Source organism: Lactuca sativa, chromosome 4, assembly GCF_002870075.4.
Source record: "Lactuca sativa cultivar Salinas chromosome 4, Lsat_Salinas_v11, whole genome shotgun sequence".
Taxonomy (NCBI): Eukaryota; Viridiplantae; Streptophyta; class Magnoliopsida; order Asterales; family Asteraceae; genus Lactuca; species Lactuca sativa.
In genome coordinates, this window is record NC_056626.2 from 296,480,906 (window position 1) to 296,500,466 (window position 19,561).

The 19,561-nt window shown below is 38.0% G+C and overlaps 1 protein-coding gene across 4 annotated transcripts; it reads left to right on the plus strand.

Moving 5' to 3' along the window:
- The first annotated feature begins 14,174 nt into the window (after positions 1-14,174).
- On the plus strand, positions 14,175-19,315 carry LOC111882894 (TGACG-sequence-specific DNA-binding protein TGA-1A). Of its 4 annotated transcripts, none has more exons than XM_023879267.3 (10): positions 14,175-14,353; positions 14,477-14,679; positions 14,955-15,195; positions 15,285-15,359; positions 15,475-15,534; positions 15,716-15,793; positions 15,901-15,964; positions 16,928-17,199; positions 18,434-18,655; positions 18,849-19,315. In XM_023879267.3, exons 3-10 carry the CDS (start codon positions 15,040-15,042, stop codon positions 18,999-19,001), a joined length of 1,080 nt encoding a protein of 359 aa, XP_023735035.1. In that variant the 5' UTR covers positions 14,175-14,353; positions 14,477-14,679; positions 14,955-15,039; the 3' UTR covers positions 19,002-19,315. The 4 variants fall into 4 exon arrangements, with proteins under 4 accessions (XP_023735035.1, XP_023735038.1, XP_023735036.1 ...); XM_023879270.2 differs by having other exon boundaries at positions 15,061-15,195; XM_023879268.3 differs by lacking the exon at positions 14,477-14,679.
- The last annotated feature ends 246 nt before the right edge of the window (positions 19,316-19,561 follow it).

A 19,561-nucleotide genomic window follows, 5' to 3' on the forward strand; every position in this document is an offset into this window, starting at 1 on the left:
TTTTGCAACTTTGGTCCTTTTTAAATTTAAAAAGCATTTTAAACCTTTGAAAAGGACTTGGAACACTAATAGTCCACTGTTTTACAGAAAAACACAGTTTTGGCCCTCCAAAACAGAAAATCTCGCATAATGGGCCTCATTGGGCCGAAAATGTCATTTTTAGCCCATTAAGCTTGAAATTTATGTTTTTAATCCTCCAAATGAGTATATTTCCAAAAATTGCTTTATTGAAACTGTTTTGACACACCTCATCCATCAGAATTCGTGATATGTCAATTTGGGCCCTTAACTTTGTATTTTTCACATTTTAGGTCCAAAAATTGTGTTTTTAGCCCAAAGAAAATGTTACTAAGCCATTTAGCTATTTTTCTAGGAACACTTTGTATGTGGAAATATACTTGATGCTAGTATCATTTAACACAAGGCATATCTCGGTTTTGAGGGGTTTTATGGCTAGATCCAACATTATAACACACAAAAACACACATATAAGCATGGAAATCATACAAAGCATACAAAACCCATATAGATCTACACTTTCACTTGTATTCCCCCTCCCCCCCCCCCCCCCAAAAAAAAAACTCATAAAAGCAAAAAATAGGGGGTATGAAGCTCACCTTAGTGTGTGATTTCGGTTTTTGAAGAAAAGATGGAAGAAAACTTGGTGATTTTTAGCCTTAGCACCCTTTCCTTGAAGATCTCGAGTTTGGTATGCTTCTAAGAGGTAAGATCATGATTTTGGCATGGATTAGGAAAAGATTTTGATGACAAAAAGAATCTAAGTCATAGATCCACACATAATCTTACCTTGGATGAAGAATTTGTGGAAATTTCCTCTTGAATGCCTCCTAAATTTCGAGATCTTTGAGTGGAGAGGGAGGAAATTTTCTTGAGTGTTCTTGAGAGAGTTTGTGAGATGTGTGTGTTTGCAATGGCCGAGAGTGAGAGAGAGAGGGAGAAGAAGTGATCTTTGAAGTGATACTTGCATGGAGGTATGTGATATGCTGCATGGATATCCAAAAGACAATAATGAGGTGGCAATGGCAAGTCAACTCTTCATCTTTCCTTGGGTTTGGGCCTTGGGCCGAGAGTTTGGAAGGGGAAAGGAAAAATTTGGGCTTTTTCCCTTAAGCCCAAAATTAGAGTTAGTTAGCGTGTGTTTTATACTTAAAAGAATGTGGTAGGATTTTTACATTTTTGTTGGACTAGTTTAGGTTATTCATAAATCAAAGCTTTTAATTCACTTCATTCTAGGCCCAACATGGCCCAAAATGTTGAAATAAATTAGTGTGGGTCCAATTAGAGCCTAATTAGGGTTCTAAGCCCATGATAGTCAAATTGAAAGCTTATTGGTCCATTTGGACCCAATGAGGAAGTTCTAGTCCAAGGTGGACCTAAATAAGAACTTCTAGAGTTTCCAATTGTTTGATGACTATTTGTAGCACTTGTATGATGTATTTGATTGAAGTTTTTGATGTTATAATAATAGGTATCACACATGCTCTTAAGTTTTTGATTCACATTAACTTGAGTGTATAGATTACATGACACAAAATTTCCAGTTGTGACATCATCCCCCCGTTAGAGGGAATTTCGTCCCGAAATTCTGTTTGAAAGCTAGATTTGAGAATGCTAGAATAGGTGAGGGTACTTTTGCTTCATTTGATCTTCACGTTCCCACGTGAATTCTGGCCCACGCTTTGCGTGCCACCGTACCTTCACGATCGGGATGCGACTTTGCTTAGTACGCTTCACCTCCCTGTCCATGATTTCGATTGGTTCTTCTACGAACAGGAGATTCTCATTGATTTCGATTTCGTCAAGAGGAATGACAAGGGTTTCATCTGATAGGCACTTCTTCAGGTTAGAGACATGAAACACGGGGTGTACACCGTTTAGCTCCGCGGGTAGTTGTAGTCTGTAGGCTACCGGACCTATTCGGGCGACGATTTTGAAAGGTCCAATGTATCGCGGGTTCAGCTTTCCCTGTTTTCCGAAACGTATGACCCCTTTCCAGGGTGAGACTTTCAACAGTACTCGATCACCGACCTGGAATTCTAAGGGCTTTCGCCGTTTGTCGGTGTAGCTCTTTTGTCGGTCACGCGATGCTTGTAATCGAGCTCTGATCTGGACGATCTTTTCTGTGGTTTCGCGAATAATCTCCGGTCCCGTTAGTGCCCTGTCCGACGTATGTGTTCTTGCTAGCTGGGTATCACCTACTTCAGCCCAACATAACGGTGATCTACATTTACGCCCGTACAGTGCTTCGAAAGGAGCCACCTTGATGCTCGAATGATAATTGTTGTTATACGAGAACTCGATCAAATGTAGGTGGGTATCCCAAGACTTCCCAAAGTCTAGCACACATGCACGAAGCATGTCTTCAAGCGTTTGAATGGTTCGCTCACTTTGGCCGTCCGTTTGTGGGTGATACGCGGTGCTCATGTCGAGATGAGTTCCCATTGCCTTGTGGAGTGATTGCCAAAAGCGCGATGTGAACCTACTGTCCCTATCCGAGATAATAGATTTTGGCACTCCGTGGAGTCTTACGATTTCTCGTATGTAAAACCGCGTCAGTCTCTCCATCCTATAGGATTCTTTGATTGGCAGGAAATGGGCAGATTTCGTCAGTCGGCGATTATTACCCATATGGTGTCCAGACCGTCCGACGTCTTGGGTAGCTTGGTCACAAAATCCATAGAAATCCCCTCCCATTTCCACTCAGGGATTGCCGGTTGCTATAACAATCCTGAAGGTTTCTGGTATTCCACCTTTACTTTGGCGCACGTAAGGCACTTACTAACATAGGTCGCGATTTCCGCCTTCATGTTAGGCCACCAATAGTGTTGTTTAATGTCCAAATACATCTTGTCCGAACCGGGGTGAATGGAGTATCATGTCTTGTGGGCTTCCTTCATAACGGCCTCCCTAAATCCTCCGATTTTTGGGACCCAGATACGGTTCATGAAGTAGTATACCCCATTCTCCCTTGCTTCTAGGTTCTTTTCCATATCGCGCAATGCCTCACTAGCTCTATTTTCCGTTTTCATAGCCTCCGACTGGACTGATGCAATTTGGGTGGCCAGGTGAGATTTAATGGTTATCGAGAGAGTTTTCGTACGGCGATTAGAGTACTCCTTCCGACTTAATGCATCAGCTACCACGTTGGCCTTGCCTGGGTGGTACTTGATCTCATATTCGTAGTCATTTAGTAATTCCACCCATCTTCGTTGTCTCATGTTCAGCTCCTTCTGATTCAAGATGTGCTGGAGACTCTTGTGGTCCGTGAAGATAGTGCACTTTGTACCGTACAGGTAGTGCCTCCAAATTTTCAGAGCGAAAACCACGGCTCCCAGTTCTAGGTCATGGGTCGTGTAATTTACTTCGTGCGTCTTTAGTTGGCGGGACGCATATGCTATCACTCTTCCATGTTGCATGAGAACGCAACCTAAGCCCTGATTCGACGCGTCATAGTAGACCACAAAATCTTCCGTTCCTTCAGGTAGAGATAGTACAGGAGCGCTACAGAGAGCTTGCTTCAAAGTTCGAAACGCAATCTCTTGTCGGTCCATCCATTTGAATGGCACACCCTTTTGCGTAAGCGAGGTAAGCGGCTTGGCAATCTTAGAGAAGTTTTGGATGAATCTCCTATAGTAGCCTGCTAGGCCTAAGGACTGACGAATTTTTGTGGGCGTGGTCGGAGTTGCCCATCCTTCCACAGCTTTGACCTTAGAGGGATCCACATGAATTTCGTCTTGGCTAACTACGTGGCCTAGGAAATTCACACTCCGGAGCCAGAGCTCACACTTGGAGAGTTTGGCGTACAGTTTTTCTGATCGTAGAGTGTCTAAGACTTGTCGGAGATGTTGGCCATGTTCCTCTTTGCTTCGAGAATAAACGAGGATGTCATCGATAAACACAATGACGAAGTTGTCAAGGAACGGTCGACAGATTCGATTCATTAGGTCCATAAATGCGGCAGGTGCATTTGTTAGACCGAAGGGCATTACGATGAATTCATAATGTCTGTAGCGGGTTCGGAAAGCGGTTTTAGGAATATCCTCTTCTCGGACTTTGAGTTGGTGGTATCCGGACCGTAGATCTATTTTAGAAAAATAACTAGCTCCTTGGAGCTGGTCGAATAGATCGTCGATTCGTGGGAGTGGGTAGCGGTTTTTAACAGTGAGTTTATTTAACTCTCTGTAATCGATGCACATTATGAAAGATCCGTCCTTCTTTTTGACAAAGAGCATCGGAGCTCCCCATGGTGAGTAGCTAGGTCGGATAAATCTCTTGTCCAGAAGCTCACTGAGTTGGCTGGACAATTCCTGCATTTCAGCAGGAGCCAACCGATATGGTGATTTAGCGAGAGGAGTTGCTCCTGGAACGAGGTCGATTCGGAACTCAACCTGTCTCTCTGGGGGTACTCCTGGAAGATCTTCAGGGAACACGTCTGGAAATTCTCTCGCTACCGGAATATCTTGGATGTTAGTTTCTTCTTTGGTCTTGTCCACTATGTGAGCCAAGAACGCCAAGTTGTTCTTTCGCAGATGTTTTTGTGCCTTGATGCACGAGACGAGACGAAGATTCGTGCTGGGTTTGTCTCTGTAAATTACTAGGGCTTCGTGATTTGGGAGACGAAGGCGAACGGCCTTCTCATGGCACATAATCTCAGCATGGTGGGGGCTTAACCAATCCATGCCGATTATCACATCGAAACTCCTAATTGACACTGGCATTAGGTCTATTCGAAAGACGTGTTGGTTAAGGGTTAGGGTACATCCGATGTAGATCTCCCTAGTGGATTCGGTTTTCCCATTGGCCATTTCCACCGTATAGGTTTCATTTAGCTTCTGGGGTTGTTGTTTTAATAAATGTTTAAACTTCTCGCTTACGAAACTTCGTTCCGCTCCGGTGTCAAATAAGATGCATGCATAAGTGTGGTTTAGGAGAAACGTACCGGTCACGACTGCGGGGTCCTGAACTGCCTCACCCTGACCCATAGTCAGCATCCTTCCTGCTCCTCTGTTTCCTGAGTTGTTGTTAGGGCAATCTCGGCGGAAATGTCCCGTCCTTCCACACCCGAAGCAGGTGTGGCTAGGTCCTGCATTGTTGCCGCCGGCATTGGTGTTATTGTTATTGCGGTGGTTGTTGTTGTTGTTGTTTCCCTGATTTTGATTCTGGGGAGGGTAAGCCCTGCAGAACCTTGCAGTGTGTCCCCTTCGGTTGCAACTGGTGCAATGGAATTCCCTGCATTCGCCGTGATGGTGGAAACCGCACTTATTGCATTTGGGAAGATTACCAGAATAGGATCTCGAAGCATTTGGAGCAGCTGAGGCTGGAGCATGTGGTGTGGCTGGAACCGGTGCGGTGACAGCGTTAACTGCCACTGTCTGCTGCTTTTTAGAGGCCTCGGGGCCCTGACGCCCCTTTCTCTTGTTGTTCCTCCCCTTCTTGCCATCACCCTCCTTTTTCTTCTCAGCCTCCACTGGCTTCTCTCCCTTTTTGTTGTTATGATCGTACAATCTCTTCGCACTGTCAAACGTTTCAGGGTTCGCAGCTATCACATTCCCTTGAATGGGGGATGTCAGTCCCCAGATGAATCGTTCAATCTTCTTTCCTTCTGATGTGATCATACCCGGGCACAGCAGAGATAGTTCGCTAAATCTCGATATGTAGGCATCGATGTTCGCATTCTGCACAGTGAGATTCCATACTCTTGCTCCATCTTCTGTATTTCGCCTCGGGGGCAGTACTCAGCCATTAACATTTCTTTCATTTCTGCCCATGGGATAGAGTTGGCGACAGGGAGCGTCATAGCTTCTACGTGTCCGTTCCACCAAGTGAGTGCTTGGTCGACAAGAGTGCAGGCCGCGAACTTCACCTTCATCTACTCGGGGCAATCGCATATCTCGAATACCGACTCTACCTTCTCGATCCATCGCTTCAGAGTGATCACCCCTCCAGTGTCGTTGAAAGTTCGTGGTTTAGCGTTTGTGAAGTCCTTGTAGGTGCACGTTTTAGTGGGTCCTTGATTTGTCCCGTTGTTCGAACTTTCGGATCCTTGCCCGTTGCCTCCTCCGTTGTTCCCTCGGTGAAGTTGTGCCATAGCTGCTGTGACCGCAGCAGACACGGCTTCCTGGAAAGCAGTGGTGTCAACTTCAGGCGGGGTTGGTTCGGGATTTCTGCGAGTAGCTCGGCGAGGCATCTTTCTGTCATGAAACGGAAAGATGTTGAGTGTATGTGGTTTCTGTGGGGTTGTGATCCTACTAACTAGGTGTATGGTACGAACTTAGACATTACTACCATCGGACATACAACCATAACGTCTCAACACATAACAACTTGTAATATCATAGCAAAACACACAAAAGTTCATTAATATTATCCGCATTTAATACAAGAAAATTTGCTCGTAAGAGCATACATAAGTGACACTAATCCGACAGCATAATGGCTCCATGAGTAGTGTAGTCACTTAAACATAGAGCCGGAGTACATAGCATAGTTCCTAATGACCTATTATGATAAGTCTATCCCTAACCGTGATGAGCTGCGTCTGGAGGTGGTGCCGAAGTCATATGCCGAAATGTTGCGCCAGTAACTGCGCCATCTCTGCCATGTCTCCAATAACCTCATCCCTCTCATGCTCTGCTCGCACTGCTCGAGCTTCCATAGCATACAGCTGTTGTCGCAGTGTGGCGACCTCAGCTTCGAGGGAATGGTTCTCTCGTGGGGGGTTCACTGGTGGAGCGGGGTGCTCTGGTTGTGCCTCGTTCTCGCATGGCGGGACGGGGTCCTGGTCCCCGATTTGACCTTCCTCGTCGTCGTCGTCGATCTCTCCAAATTCGTAGTCAGTGTCTACGTATTCGTCGGGTTCGACGTGGTGTGCTTCCCCTGGATTCTCTCCCGGTTCATCCTCAAGCATCCCGTGAGCTACTGGGACCTGATGAAACTGGATACCCTGCTGCTCTTCCTCAGGCTCCTCCTCCTCTATCCACCCGTTGTTTCCCTGATTAGGGAAATAGGGGTCTCTAGGGTGATGAAAACCAGCCATGCTGTCTGCGCGGGTAGGTAAATATGCTAACATTATTCCTAGGATGCTATGACTATTGTACGGACTAAGCAAGCGTTCTCTTTTTTAGTGATAAAGGGTATAGTTTTAGATTCTCTAGCTATCCCGATCTCATCAAGACGTGCGTTAGTTTTACTTTGGAGAGAATGTAGTTGATCAGGCTACATTCACTCCTTGGTACTACTAAGAACAGTCCCAAATTAACCGAGATACCAACATTATTGTGTTTGATTCGGCGTTAGGTTCTTATTCCTAATGCAAGCAAGCGTGTTTTATTTACTTGTTTTGTTCAGAGTTATGTTAGTCCCTCTTTTTGGTTTATAGTTGCATATCAATGTGTGGCTCGACATGATAGTTCACTATAAACAAAGCTCTGATACCAACCTGTCACACCCCCGAACCAGGCGGCGGAAACGTTCGGGAGCTGTCGTGACTCAATTGAATACCATAACATTGAATATATATGAAACGTAACAACATCCGTCACCATGCATTAATATAATACAACCAATAAAGTTTACATGAAGTACATTGTTTAAACATTACATTCCCAAAATAAATTGTTCGATTCGTTAATAAGTAAACTGCAAGCCATCACTGAGTACACTTTCCTTGAATTCACTGGTTACCTGAGAATACAAGTATTTTGAAAAACGTCAACATGTGAAATGTTGGTGAGTTCATAAGCGGTATTTGAAAAACCATGTTTCGTATCGTTTGAAAACCACCAGAAAATCCGATATTTTCTGAAAAGAAATGCTTTGAAAACATTTGTGAAGATCCATAGGTATGCTTGTTTGTTTCTATACTTGTAAAAATTGTTCATTTAAAATTGTATGCATTTCGAATCCGTATGTATTGAAAACCCTAGGAAAACCCGATGTTTTCCTAATTCCTTGAATTCCATGAATTTACATTGAAACCATTGCAACGCGCGTAGTATCAATCCCAGGTGACGTTGGATTATTTTTGAGCATGATTAATTGCTACAAACACGCGTTACACAGACGACTAGTTGATAGTTATACTAACGATCCCGTAGGCGTCATCCGTACTAATCACGTTATCCAACCGCCCTGACTACGTGTAGTCCCACATCCGAGGAGAAAGAGGACACGAAGACCCCGGTGACTCCATTAACCGGTTGGGGATAAAAAAAATGTACGAGGGGTCCCTGACCCACCTCGCATGAAATGTCGACTTTACTAGCAATACCAAAGGACCCTTGGGGACCAGTAGTATACAAGCCATTGAAAGTCCTTTTACGTTGCGTTAGATCGGTAAAACCCAACACTTCGTAAGGTAGAGGTCTTCGGGCCTTAAGATCAGGTCATTGGGCTAGCTAGGCCCAACAAACAAGATTTTACACTTTTGGGGCCCAAAGATGGTGCGTAGACGTCTGTGCACACTCGCATATATATAGAATTCCCAAATGTTACTTGTATGAATCGTAGTATCGTCGTGTTAGTAGTTTCGGATTTTTATTGGTTCGAGACCGAACCAATTCGTTTAACAACGACTTTTGGTATTGTTGTGTATTGTATTTCATCGATAGTCGCGGTGCCATTATTTGATCAATTTGCATGTATTGAATTAGCCTTGAGAGTTTTCTGTTTTCAACCCCTCATTGTTTGTAAAATTCACCTTTTCAACCCTTTTAATTAAATACTTTCCGGTTTGGTCCTTAAATCAATTTTCTTGACATTTTAACACCAAAAATTATTGAAATTAATATTTTTCAGCATATTTTTCATACAAAACAGTTTAAGTCCCTGAAAATGCAGTTTTCTCGGTTATAACCCCTCTTTTTCGCAATTTTGACAATTTTGGCCCAAATGGTAAAATTTTTGCAACTTTGGTCCTTTTTAAATTTAAAAAGCATTTTAAACCTTTGAAAAGGACTTGGAACACTAATAGTCCACTGTTTTACAGAAAAACACAGTTTTGGCCCTCCAAAACAGAAAATCTCGCATAATGGGCCTCATTGGGCCGAAAATGTCATTTTTAGCCCATTAAGCTTGAAATTTATGTTTTTAATCCTCCAAATGAGTATATTTCTAGAAATTGTTTTATTGAAACTGTTTTGACACACCTCATCCATCAGAATTCGTGATATGTCAATTTGGGCCCTTAATTTTGTATTTTTCACATTTTAGGTCCAAAAATTGTGTTTTTAGCCCAAAGAAAATGTTACTAAGCCATTTAGCTATTTTTCTAGGAACACTTTGTATGTGGAAATATACTTGATGCTAGTATCATTTAACACAAGGCATATCTCGGTTTTGAGGGGTTTTATGGCTAGATCCAACATTATAACACACAAAAACACACATATAAGCATGGAAATCATACAAAGCATACAAAACCCATATAGATCTACACTTTCACTTGTATTCCCCCCCTCCCCCCAAAAAAAAAAACTCATAAAAACAGAAAATAGGGGGTATGAAGTTCACCTTAGTGTGTGATTTCGGTTTTTGAAGAAAAGATGGAAGAAAACTTGGTGATTTTTAGCCTTAGCACCCTTTCCTTGAAGATCTCGAGTTTGGTATGCTTCTAAGAGGTAAGATCACGATTTTGGCATGGATTAGGAAAAGATTTTGATGACAAAAAGAATCTAAGTCATAGATCCACACATAATCTTACCTTGGATGAAGAATTTGTGGAAATTTCCTCTTGAATGCCTCCTAAATTTCGAGATCTTTGAGTGGAGAGGGAGGAAATTTTCTTGAGTGTTCTTGAGAGAGTTTGTGAGATGTGTGTGTTTGCAATGGCCGAGAGTGAGAGAGAGAGGGAGAAGAAGTGATCTTTGAAGTGATACTTGCATGGAGGTATGTGATATGTTGCATGGATATCCAAAAGACAATAATGAGGTGGCAATGGCAAGTCAACTCTTCATCTTTCCTTGGGTTTGGGCCTTGGGCCGAGAGTTTGGAAGGGGAAAGGAAAAATTTGGGCTTTTTCCCTTAAGCCCAAAATTAGAGTTAGTTAGGGTGTGTTTTATACTTAAAAGAATGTGGTAGGATTTTTACATTTTTGTTGGACTAGTTTAGGTTATTCATGAATCAAAGCTTTTAATTCACTTCATTCTAGGCCCAACATGGCCCAAAATGTTGAAATAAATTAGTGTGGGTCCAATTAGAGCCCAATTAGGGTTCTAAGCCCATGATAGTCAAATTGAAAGCTTATTGGTCCATTTGGACCCAATGAGGAAGTTCTAGTCCAAGGTGGACCTAAATAAGAACTTCTAGAGTTTCCAATTGTTTGATGACTATTTGTAGCACTTGTATGATGTATTTGATTGAAGTTTTTGATGTTATAATAATAGGTATCACACATGCTCTTAAGTTTTTGATTCACATTAACTTGAGTGTATAGATTACATGACACAAAATTTCCAGTTGTGACAAATTTTGTCTTAGAAATATTCAATTATATCCGGTTGGTGTAAACATTACATTCATGTATGTCGTAAAGCAGCTAATATTTTGAAGTTACTTAAGGTACAATCAACGATGTATGATACAAAATCGTTCAAAAAATATCATTCAAGTATGGTGTGTTCAAAAAACACCATCCAAGTAAAGTATTTGTACAAAAAACACAAACGGAGTACATTCTTTATTCAAATTTGACATTGTGGTAATCAGCAATTACCAGTAAAAAATAAGTAAAAGAAAAAAAAAACAAAAGGAAATGACTCAAAGGGGTAACTATGTTTCAAAATCATTTAAAAAACACCATCCAAGTTTGGTATGTTCAAAAAACACCATCCAAGTAAACTTTTTGTACAAAAAAAATCAACAAACTATATGTTTTGTTCAAATATTACCCACCGGTAAGTGGCTATTACAGGTTAAACGATGACTTGACTTAACTATTATGACATTGCATAATAATTATTGACAAAACAATAAATGATATATTCCTCCTTTAAAAATTGATTTAGGGTTTCTTCATGAACGAATGACTTCTTCTTCTCCTATGATTGCTCTTCTTCTTCTAAAGTGATGATCTCCAACTCAAGTCTAAAACCATAAACCATAATTCTTGACTTAAGGTAAAAAAAGGCTCCTTCACCCCTGTCTCAGTAGGCCTCCCCCCTATGGCTTAAATCCATAAAAAACCCAAAAAGTCATCCAAGCCCAACTACAAGACCTCTAAGGCCCAATATGGCCCAAGAACCCCCCAACATGGCCTTAAGCCCGAAAAATAACCTGCTACAATCAGGTGAGCCCGCAGCCTAACTTAAACAAATCCATGCATACACCCAACATATGCTGAAGCCTTTGCGATACAGATTTCGAGCCAGTACGCCCGACGTACTCCTAGCGTACGCCCAACGTACTCGACTAGGGTCAAGAATCGCTAATATTTCGAAGGTCATAACTTCTTCAATCTAAGTTCGATTTCGTCATTCTTTATATCTACAAGAAGGAAACGAGAATCTATACACTTCTATCAACTCTACCTTGCCTTAAAACTTTTCTAACATAAAATCAAACTTCCTAAAGGCTCAAACTGATACTTACTGATATGCCTTTGGGCTCCAATAGAAACCAAACACTCGGTCCCCACAACCTGTATTATCCATCACCAAATGGGCATTACAGACACCACGACTTGTTATGAACAAATATAAATTCGAATACATCGTACACAAGTATTAGAACCATATCGCAGGAAACATGCAAAGAAATGGTACGGAACAATAAAACAACAAGGAAAGGACAAGAGACATGCCTATCTATAGACCGGATAATAAATGAAGGACCGGTCAAGACTATAAACTCTTCTAACAACGAGCAGCCTATAAATACCCCAAATACATGATATCCGAGGCAGAGTAAGGTAAGGAAAAAAAGAGATAGCACACATAACATTAAGGTAACACTAAGAATTGCAATCTAGTTTAGGCATCACAAAGCTATGTCGGGGTACAAATTAGATTGTGATTTCGTTTTTGAAGGCCATAACCCTCGGTTGGACCCGGAATGACGAAATCTAATTTAGCATTAAGGTAACACTAAGAATCGCAATCTGAAGGCTATATGGTTGTCTGATGCCTAAATTAACTCCCGTGGATATAAAGAATGATGAAATTGGACTTAGAATGAAGAAATTATGGCCTTCGAAAGATTGGCGGTTCTTGACCCTAGCCGAGTATGTCGGGTGTACGCTAGGAGTACGCCGGGCATACGTTAGGAGTACGTCAAGCGTACGCTAGGAGTACACCGGGCATACTGGCTCGACATTCGGATTGCAAACGCTTCAGCATATGTTGAGTGTATACATGGACTTGTTTAAGTTAGACCTTGTGCCCACCTGATTGTAGCAGATCATTTTTTGGGCTTAAGGCTATATTGGGGGTTCTTGGACCATATTGGGTCTTAAAGGCCTTGTAGTTGGGCTTGGATTCCTTTTTGGGCTTTTATGGATTTGGGCCTTAAGGGGAGGGAGGCCCATTGAGATAGGGGTAAAGGAGCCCTTTTTGCCTTAAATCAAGAATTATGGTTTTGGACTTGAGTTCGAGATCATCACTTTAGAAGAAGAAGAGCAATCATAGGAGAAGAAGAAGTCATTCGTTCATGAAGAAACCCTAAATCGATTTTTAAAGGAGGAATATATCATTTATTGTTTTGTCAATAACTATTATGCCATGTCATAATAGTTAAGTCAAGTCATCATTTAACCTGTAAGAGCCAGTTACCGGTGAGTAATATTTGAACAAAACATATAGTTTGTTGGTGTTTTTGTACAAAAAGTTTACTTGGATGGTGTTTTTTGAACATACCAAACTTGGATGGTGTTTTTTAAACGATTTTGAAACATAGTTACCCCTCTGAGTCATTTCCTCTTGTTTTTTTTCCTTTACTTATTTTTTACTGGTAATTGTCGATTACCACAATGTCAAATTTGAACAAAAAATGTATTTTGTTGGTGTTTTTTGTGCAAATGCTTTACTTGAATATTGTTTTTTGGACACACCAAACTTGAATGATATTTTTTAAATGATTTTAAAACATAAATACCCATATAAGCCATTTCCCCCCATTTTTTTTATCTTCATCATGATTTTTCTTAAGGCATATTGTTTATGAACCTATATATTATCTAAAACTTGTTCTAATCTCCCTATCTAATAAAAAAATAGTTTTATTCTCCTTTTGACATGTGTCATCTTATTAAATCTCCTAATTAATGCATATTTTATTCTCATTTTGCCATTTGTCATCATATTATATCTCCTAATTAATACATGACATTTGTAAACCTATTAATTCTCCATTTCAAATTTCAAATTTTAAATTTCTCACTCTAATTATATTAAATTAATAACATTAAAATAAAAATTAAAATAAACTTAATACACATTATAAAGTGATATAATTTCACATATTTATTTAAATCAATGATTAAAATTTATATAACTAAAAAAATCTCTTAATTAATAATTTATTTAAAATAATTGATTAATAATTTTTAGTTTTATTTTAAAAGTTTAATTAATTGTATAACCGTGGTTCCTACGGGTTATAAATTAATGACTATAAATAAAGACATTATTTTATATAGCTCGTGATATTTAATTAGCAGGTTTTCAATTCAGAATGAACATAAAACAAATTTGGAAAATAAGTGAATATCCCAAAAGTATAGAGGAACGTATAACAAAGATAAAAAGAATATATTTAAATATTATATTGAGAAATTAAATATTCTTTTATATTTTATTTTTATTTATCCTCTTATCATATCAAATATTATATAGATTGTATTTAATTATACCACATTAATAATAATTTAAAACAGGATTTTGATACAAAAGTTAATGTAGTACATAAAATGGAACTGTTATTTATATATTTCATTTTCATTACAAACAAAATAGCATAAATATAATAAGAATACATCGAAGGGCCAAAGTTATGTTTTCCTTCAAGACAAATGGTATAATATTATTAGTGACATCATGTGGCAACGTTTTCATTCGAAGGGACAGATTAGTAATAATATCTGTTACAGTCACCCACACAAATTTTATATACTGTTTGTGTTTTTATATTATATATACATATACATATAATAGAATATTTATCTTCTTCATGTATCATAGTGTATATAAAACTACTATTTTCAAAAGGAGCTGTGGTCTTCGAATTCGATTCTTCTCTTCAATCAAGAAACGGAAGTTAGGGTTTTGTTCATTTAATTCATCTCAGTTTGCTACTTCTTTGGATTGGTTTGAGTTGACAGTTCTTCATTTACTCGATACAGGTTGGTTCAGTTTCATCAAAGTCTGTTTTTAGTATTTAAATGTTTTCCAATTTGAGGTTTCAGTACATTTTGCATCGATTCGTGTTGTTCAAATATGGATTGATTTTGTTTTACTACTTATAGTGATATTCGTGTAAGGATTTCTTCTTGCTGTCAGTATATTCTCTGCTTCGTATAAAATTTCAATGAGGAGTTGTTGGAATATCGATTGACTTTATCAAAAGTTGGAGTTTTAATTCCGGAAGTTGAATTCGGAGATTAGCATACGATGATGTTCGTTATGAGTAGATTAGGAAATTTGGATCTATTATGTGTTGCAATTTAAGGTAAGTCACTGGATTCGAGTTATCTGATTTACACGAAGTTTGAATAAATCAGGAAAAGATGATAAATATCTGAAATTCTGTTTATGTACACATCTCCTTTTTGGTTTTCTCGCCTTCAATGCTTCTTTTTCTTAAGCTTGTGTATTGGCGATTCTCTCTATGTTCCAACTTAGTTTGCCTTTATAAAAGCCATCCAAAAGCGTCAAGGTTGCGAACTCTGAACTTTCCATAAGTGCAAAGTAATAACGAACATGTATGATTGTTTTTACTTTCAGGCTCATAGTTTTCCTTTAATGGTGAAGATGTTATGCTGAAGTTTAAACTTATTGAGTTGCATATTCACTGGACTAACAAAACACCATGAATTCCTCATCCACTCAGTTTCTCAACTCAAAGAGGATGGATGTATATGAGCCTATGCATCAGTTTAGCATGTGGGGAGATTTCAAAGGCAACATCTATCAGGATGCATCTGCAGCCATGATTATAGAGATGGATGCAAAGCTAGACAACCAGGTAATTAACCATTTAAAATGTTCCTCTTTCTTGTTATCCTCATGACTTTTCTGAAGAAAAAAAAAACTATGTCTAATTTCTGTTTTTAGTCAGAGGATGCTTCACACACAACAATTGGAGCTTCACATCACTTTGATCAAGAAGCAAGTAAACCAGGTGATAAGGTACAAGATATTACATATTCTTTGTTAACCAATATTTGAAGTCATGTTATTCTACTTTTAGTTACCATTTTATATATTTTTTAGTTACAGTTAATAACTAAAGTTTAATCTATAGGTTCAAAGACGACTTGCACAAAATCGTGAAGCAGCTCGTAAAAGTCGATTGAGGAAAAAGGTAGGGGAATATAAAAGAGAAATCACTTTCCTTTTGAATTTACAATTCTCAAAACTACCTTTTGTTTTAGGTTACGATGTTTAAACTTTGATCTAGTTATACAAAATTATGCATAACATTATCATTTTTGAGCATGCTTTCATTTTAACAACTTACTATGAACTTTGGATTTTGTTATTAGGCCTATGTTCAGCAGTTGGAAGCTAGTCGTTTGAAACTGCTTCATCTTGAACAAGAACTTGAGCAAACTAAGGCACAGGTAAGTCAACATTGACTTTTTTCATCTCTGCTTTATTTTAATATACTTATCTTTCCTTAAATTCTTTTAATCAATGATGTTTAGTTATCAAAGAATAATTTCTGCAGGCTGCTTTATTGAGTGGTGGAGTCAATGCTAATCGTCTTGGGATCCCTGGAACTACAAACTCAGGTCTATTTTCTTAAAAATCATTATTCAACACTTTTGATAAAAAAAAAAATTTGTAGCATTTTGACCTTTTTATCTTCTTGTGTGTCCCATATTTACAATCCTAACTTGTTTAGAGAAAGGTTATAAATCACTTATGTAACAAACAGAAGTTTTATATATTTTAAAACTGTAAAACACGAGTTTTGGTAATTGTAATGATGGCTTGATGATATTGATATCCTTCTGGGATACATAATCACTGATTTAATTATGTGTTGCTAGAATTTATCACTTCAATAGTATATGTCACTATTAAGAAAAGGGTTAAATGCAAGAAATATCAAAGTACTTTTATTTGTTTTTTATTATAGCATCCTGCTTTTATTCATGTCCTATTACACTTCTGTACTTTGAATTTTTTTTTCCATTAATAGCATTGTTGTACAAACACAAAGTAATTGTCATTGCTATAGTTGAATAGCTTTTTCAAAGTACAGTTTCCTTTTAAGAAAATGATTTGAAAGTACAAAACTATAATTGGGTATATTTTTGATAGTACAATGCTTTAATATGACAAAAATATAAAACAATAAAAAAAAATGAAAGTAGGATACTACGATAAGAAAATATACAAAAAGTACATTGCAATTTCATGCATATCGCCCTTGAAAATGTGTCTTTTAGTGTTTTTTATGTAGTTTTAGAAAACTAGTTAATTGATATCTAGAAAATAGAAGCCTAATACTTCTATTTAAAAGAAAGTTGAATCAAGGGATAACTTTTCATAGATTGGATAATTATTAATTACCCTTCTAGAATAGAACATTCCCACTTTTTGTAAAGATATGTGCTTTTTTAACATACATCAATTGGGTCCTATTTTTATCCTTTTTGATTTCTGAATTAGTTTTAGCTTCAATTACTATATAATACTTCTGCTATCAAATTCTTGTGAACTAAAAGCATCTTTTGTGACACGTGTAGGAATTGCTGCATTTGAGATGGAGTATGAGCAGTGGGTTGAAGAACAAAATAAAAAAACTAATGCTTTAAAGACTGGATTAAATGCACCTTTGCCTGAAACAGAGCTTGATATACTTGTTAAAGACACTTTGAACCATTATGCCAATTTATTTAACATTAAAGCAGCTGCAGCAAAAACTGATGTCTGCTATCTCATATCTGGCATGTGGAAAACATCAACTGAACGCCTTTTCTTGTGGATTGGTGGCTTTCGCCCTTCAGAGCTTCTCAAGGTAATTAATGCCTTTTTCCTTCAGATTCATATTTCACTAACAAATTGACTTCAAGAATCAAGATTTCCCTTTTATTAGGCCCCGTTTGTCACACAGACATGTTGTACTTACTGTGTTTGGCATGCATTGGACTGTGACTGTGACTCTGACTGATGTCGATGGGACAAAAACTGCAACTTTTTGTCCTTGCCCAAAATGGTGGGAGAAGGAAGCACTGTCATCTCTTGTTTTGTGAAAAAGACGTAAATACCCTTCTCATCCCCGTTAAAAAAATTTACTGTGTTTGGCATGAATTGGATTTGACTGATATTGATGGGACAAAAAACTGCATCTTTTGTATGACCCAAAAAGGTGGGACATGAAAGCACTGTCATCTCTTGTCTGTGAAAAAGACGTGAATACCCTTCTTATCCTTATAAAAAAATAACTCTATAAAACTTGTCTTGTCCAATCCTGTCATGTCCCTTTATGTCATGTCCTGTGTAACAATTTGTTACATGGGACTGAACATTACTGGATTGGACTAGACGAGAAAGGACTGGATAATCTTTCTTGAGATATTTTTTTTACTGAGGATGAGAAGGGTATTTATGTCTTTTTTACAGACAAGAGATGACAGTGTTTCCTTGTCCCACCTTTTTGTGTGGGACAAAAAGTTGCAATTTTTTGTCCCATCAATATCAGTAATGTCCAATGCATGCCAAACACAATATTTTTTTTTAATGGGGATGAGAAGGGTATTTACGTCTTTTTCACAAAACAAGAGATGACAGTGTTTCCTTGTCCTACCATTTTGGGTAAGGACAAAAAGTTGCAGTTTTTGTCCCATCGATATCAGTGATGTCATTGTGAGAGTCCAGGACATGTCAAACACAGTACAAGAATGTTGAGTTGAGTGGAATAACTTTTTATGGTTGAGAATTGAGAATTTAATCTTTTTGGTAGTAAAGTAGAGGATTGTATTAGATATTCGTGAGCCCTAAATGATTTCAATTTTATTATGAGTGGGGCGGTTTTAATTAGTGCTTATTCCATCAAAGCAATAAAGTTCTTTTCCACTTTCATTGTGTTAACCAACTGTTGCACCACAGTTATCAACTTACCAGTACCTATCATCATCTGAGTGCTTCTCTATTAGATATAAAATAATATCTTTGTTTCTATTTGTAATTCACAATTCCTGGAATTGAATCTGCTTAATATTAAAAGACAAAAATACCCTGATTGTCTGTAGGTACTTGTACCACAGCTTGAGCTGTTAGACCAACAGTCTCATGATCTGTCTAACCTGATTCAAGCATGCCAGCAAGCTGAAGATTCTCTGTCACAAGGAATGGAAAAACTTCAGCAAACTTTAGCTGAAGCTGTTGCGTGTGCCCGTGATTTAGGAGGAGATTGTTATGAAATGTCTAATCCAATGGAGAAATTAGAAGAATTAGTACGCCTTGTTATTCAGGTAATATATCTTTTTTTTTTCATTGCTATAATTGGTTAGATTTTTCATTTTTCAAAGTACAATGTTCTAATAAGAAAAATTAACCAAAACTAAAATGTGTTGATAGGAAGAGGAACATAATGAAAAGTAGGATGTGATAAATTATAATATTATAATAAACAAATAAATAAAAGTAGGTTGCTATTTCTTGCAGGCGGACTTCGTTCGTCATGAAACCCTACAACAGACGCTTCGCTACCTAACCACCCGACAAGCGGCTCAAGGCTTAATCTCATTAGGTGAGTATTTTCAACGCCTTCGCGACTTGAGTTCAGCGTGGGCCATGCGGTTATGTGAACCAGCCTGAACCCTGAACCCTAAACCCTGGTGTCTGTTTGTCTGTGTATAAAGAAATAGCAGTATGTTGGAAGTTTTTCTTTTTTTTTTTTTAAAAAAAAAACAGCCTTCCACAATTGAGAAGTTTTATATTTTATTCTTCGTCGTGTTGAAAAAGTAGTTGTGTGTAACTAGTTTTTTTAGTCTTTTTTTTTTGTTTGGTTGTATATAGTCATATATTGAAGATAATTTTTTTTTGTTAGAATTTGAGACGATTGGTTGTGGTATGGTTTTTATACGTTGTACAAAGTAGGATCGTATAGAAGTTGGTTGAAGTTACTAAAATGTTTTTTTTTTTTTTTATTATATGTTATAGCATCATACTTTTATTTCTTTCTATTGTTTTCTAATTAATAGGATTGTATCTTCACCTTTGTCTTATTTTCGACATTTTATGTTGAAAAATATATCTAATTATAGTAGTGAAAGTGGCTTTGTATTTGGATGAGATCGCAAATGGGTAGAATTTTTAAAGTACAATGGAGTAATAGGATCAAATGAAAGTAAGTTGGTATAATAAAGAAATAGTTG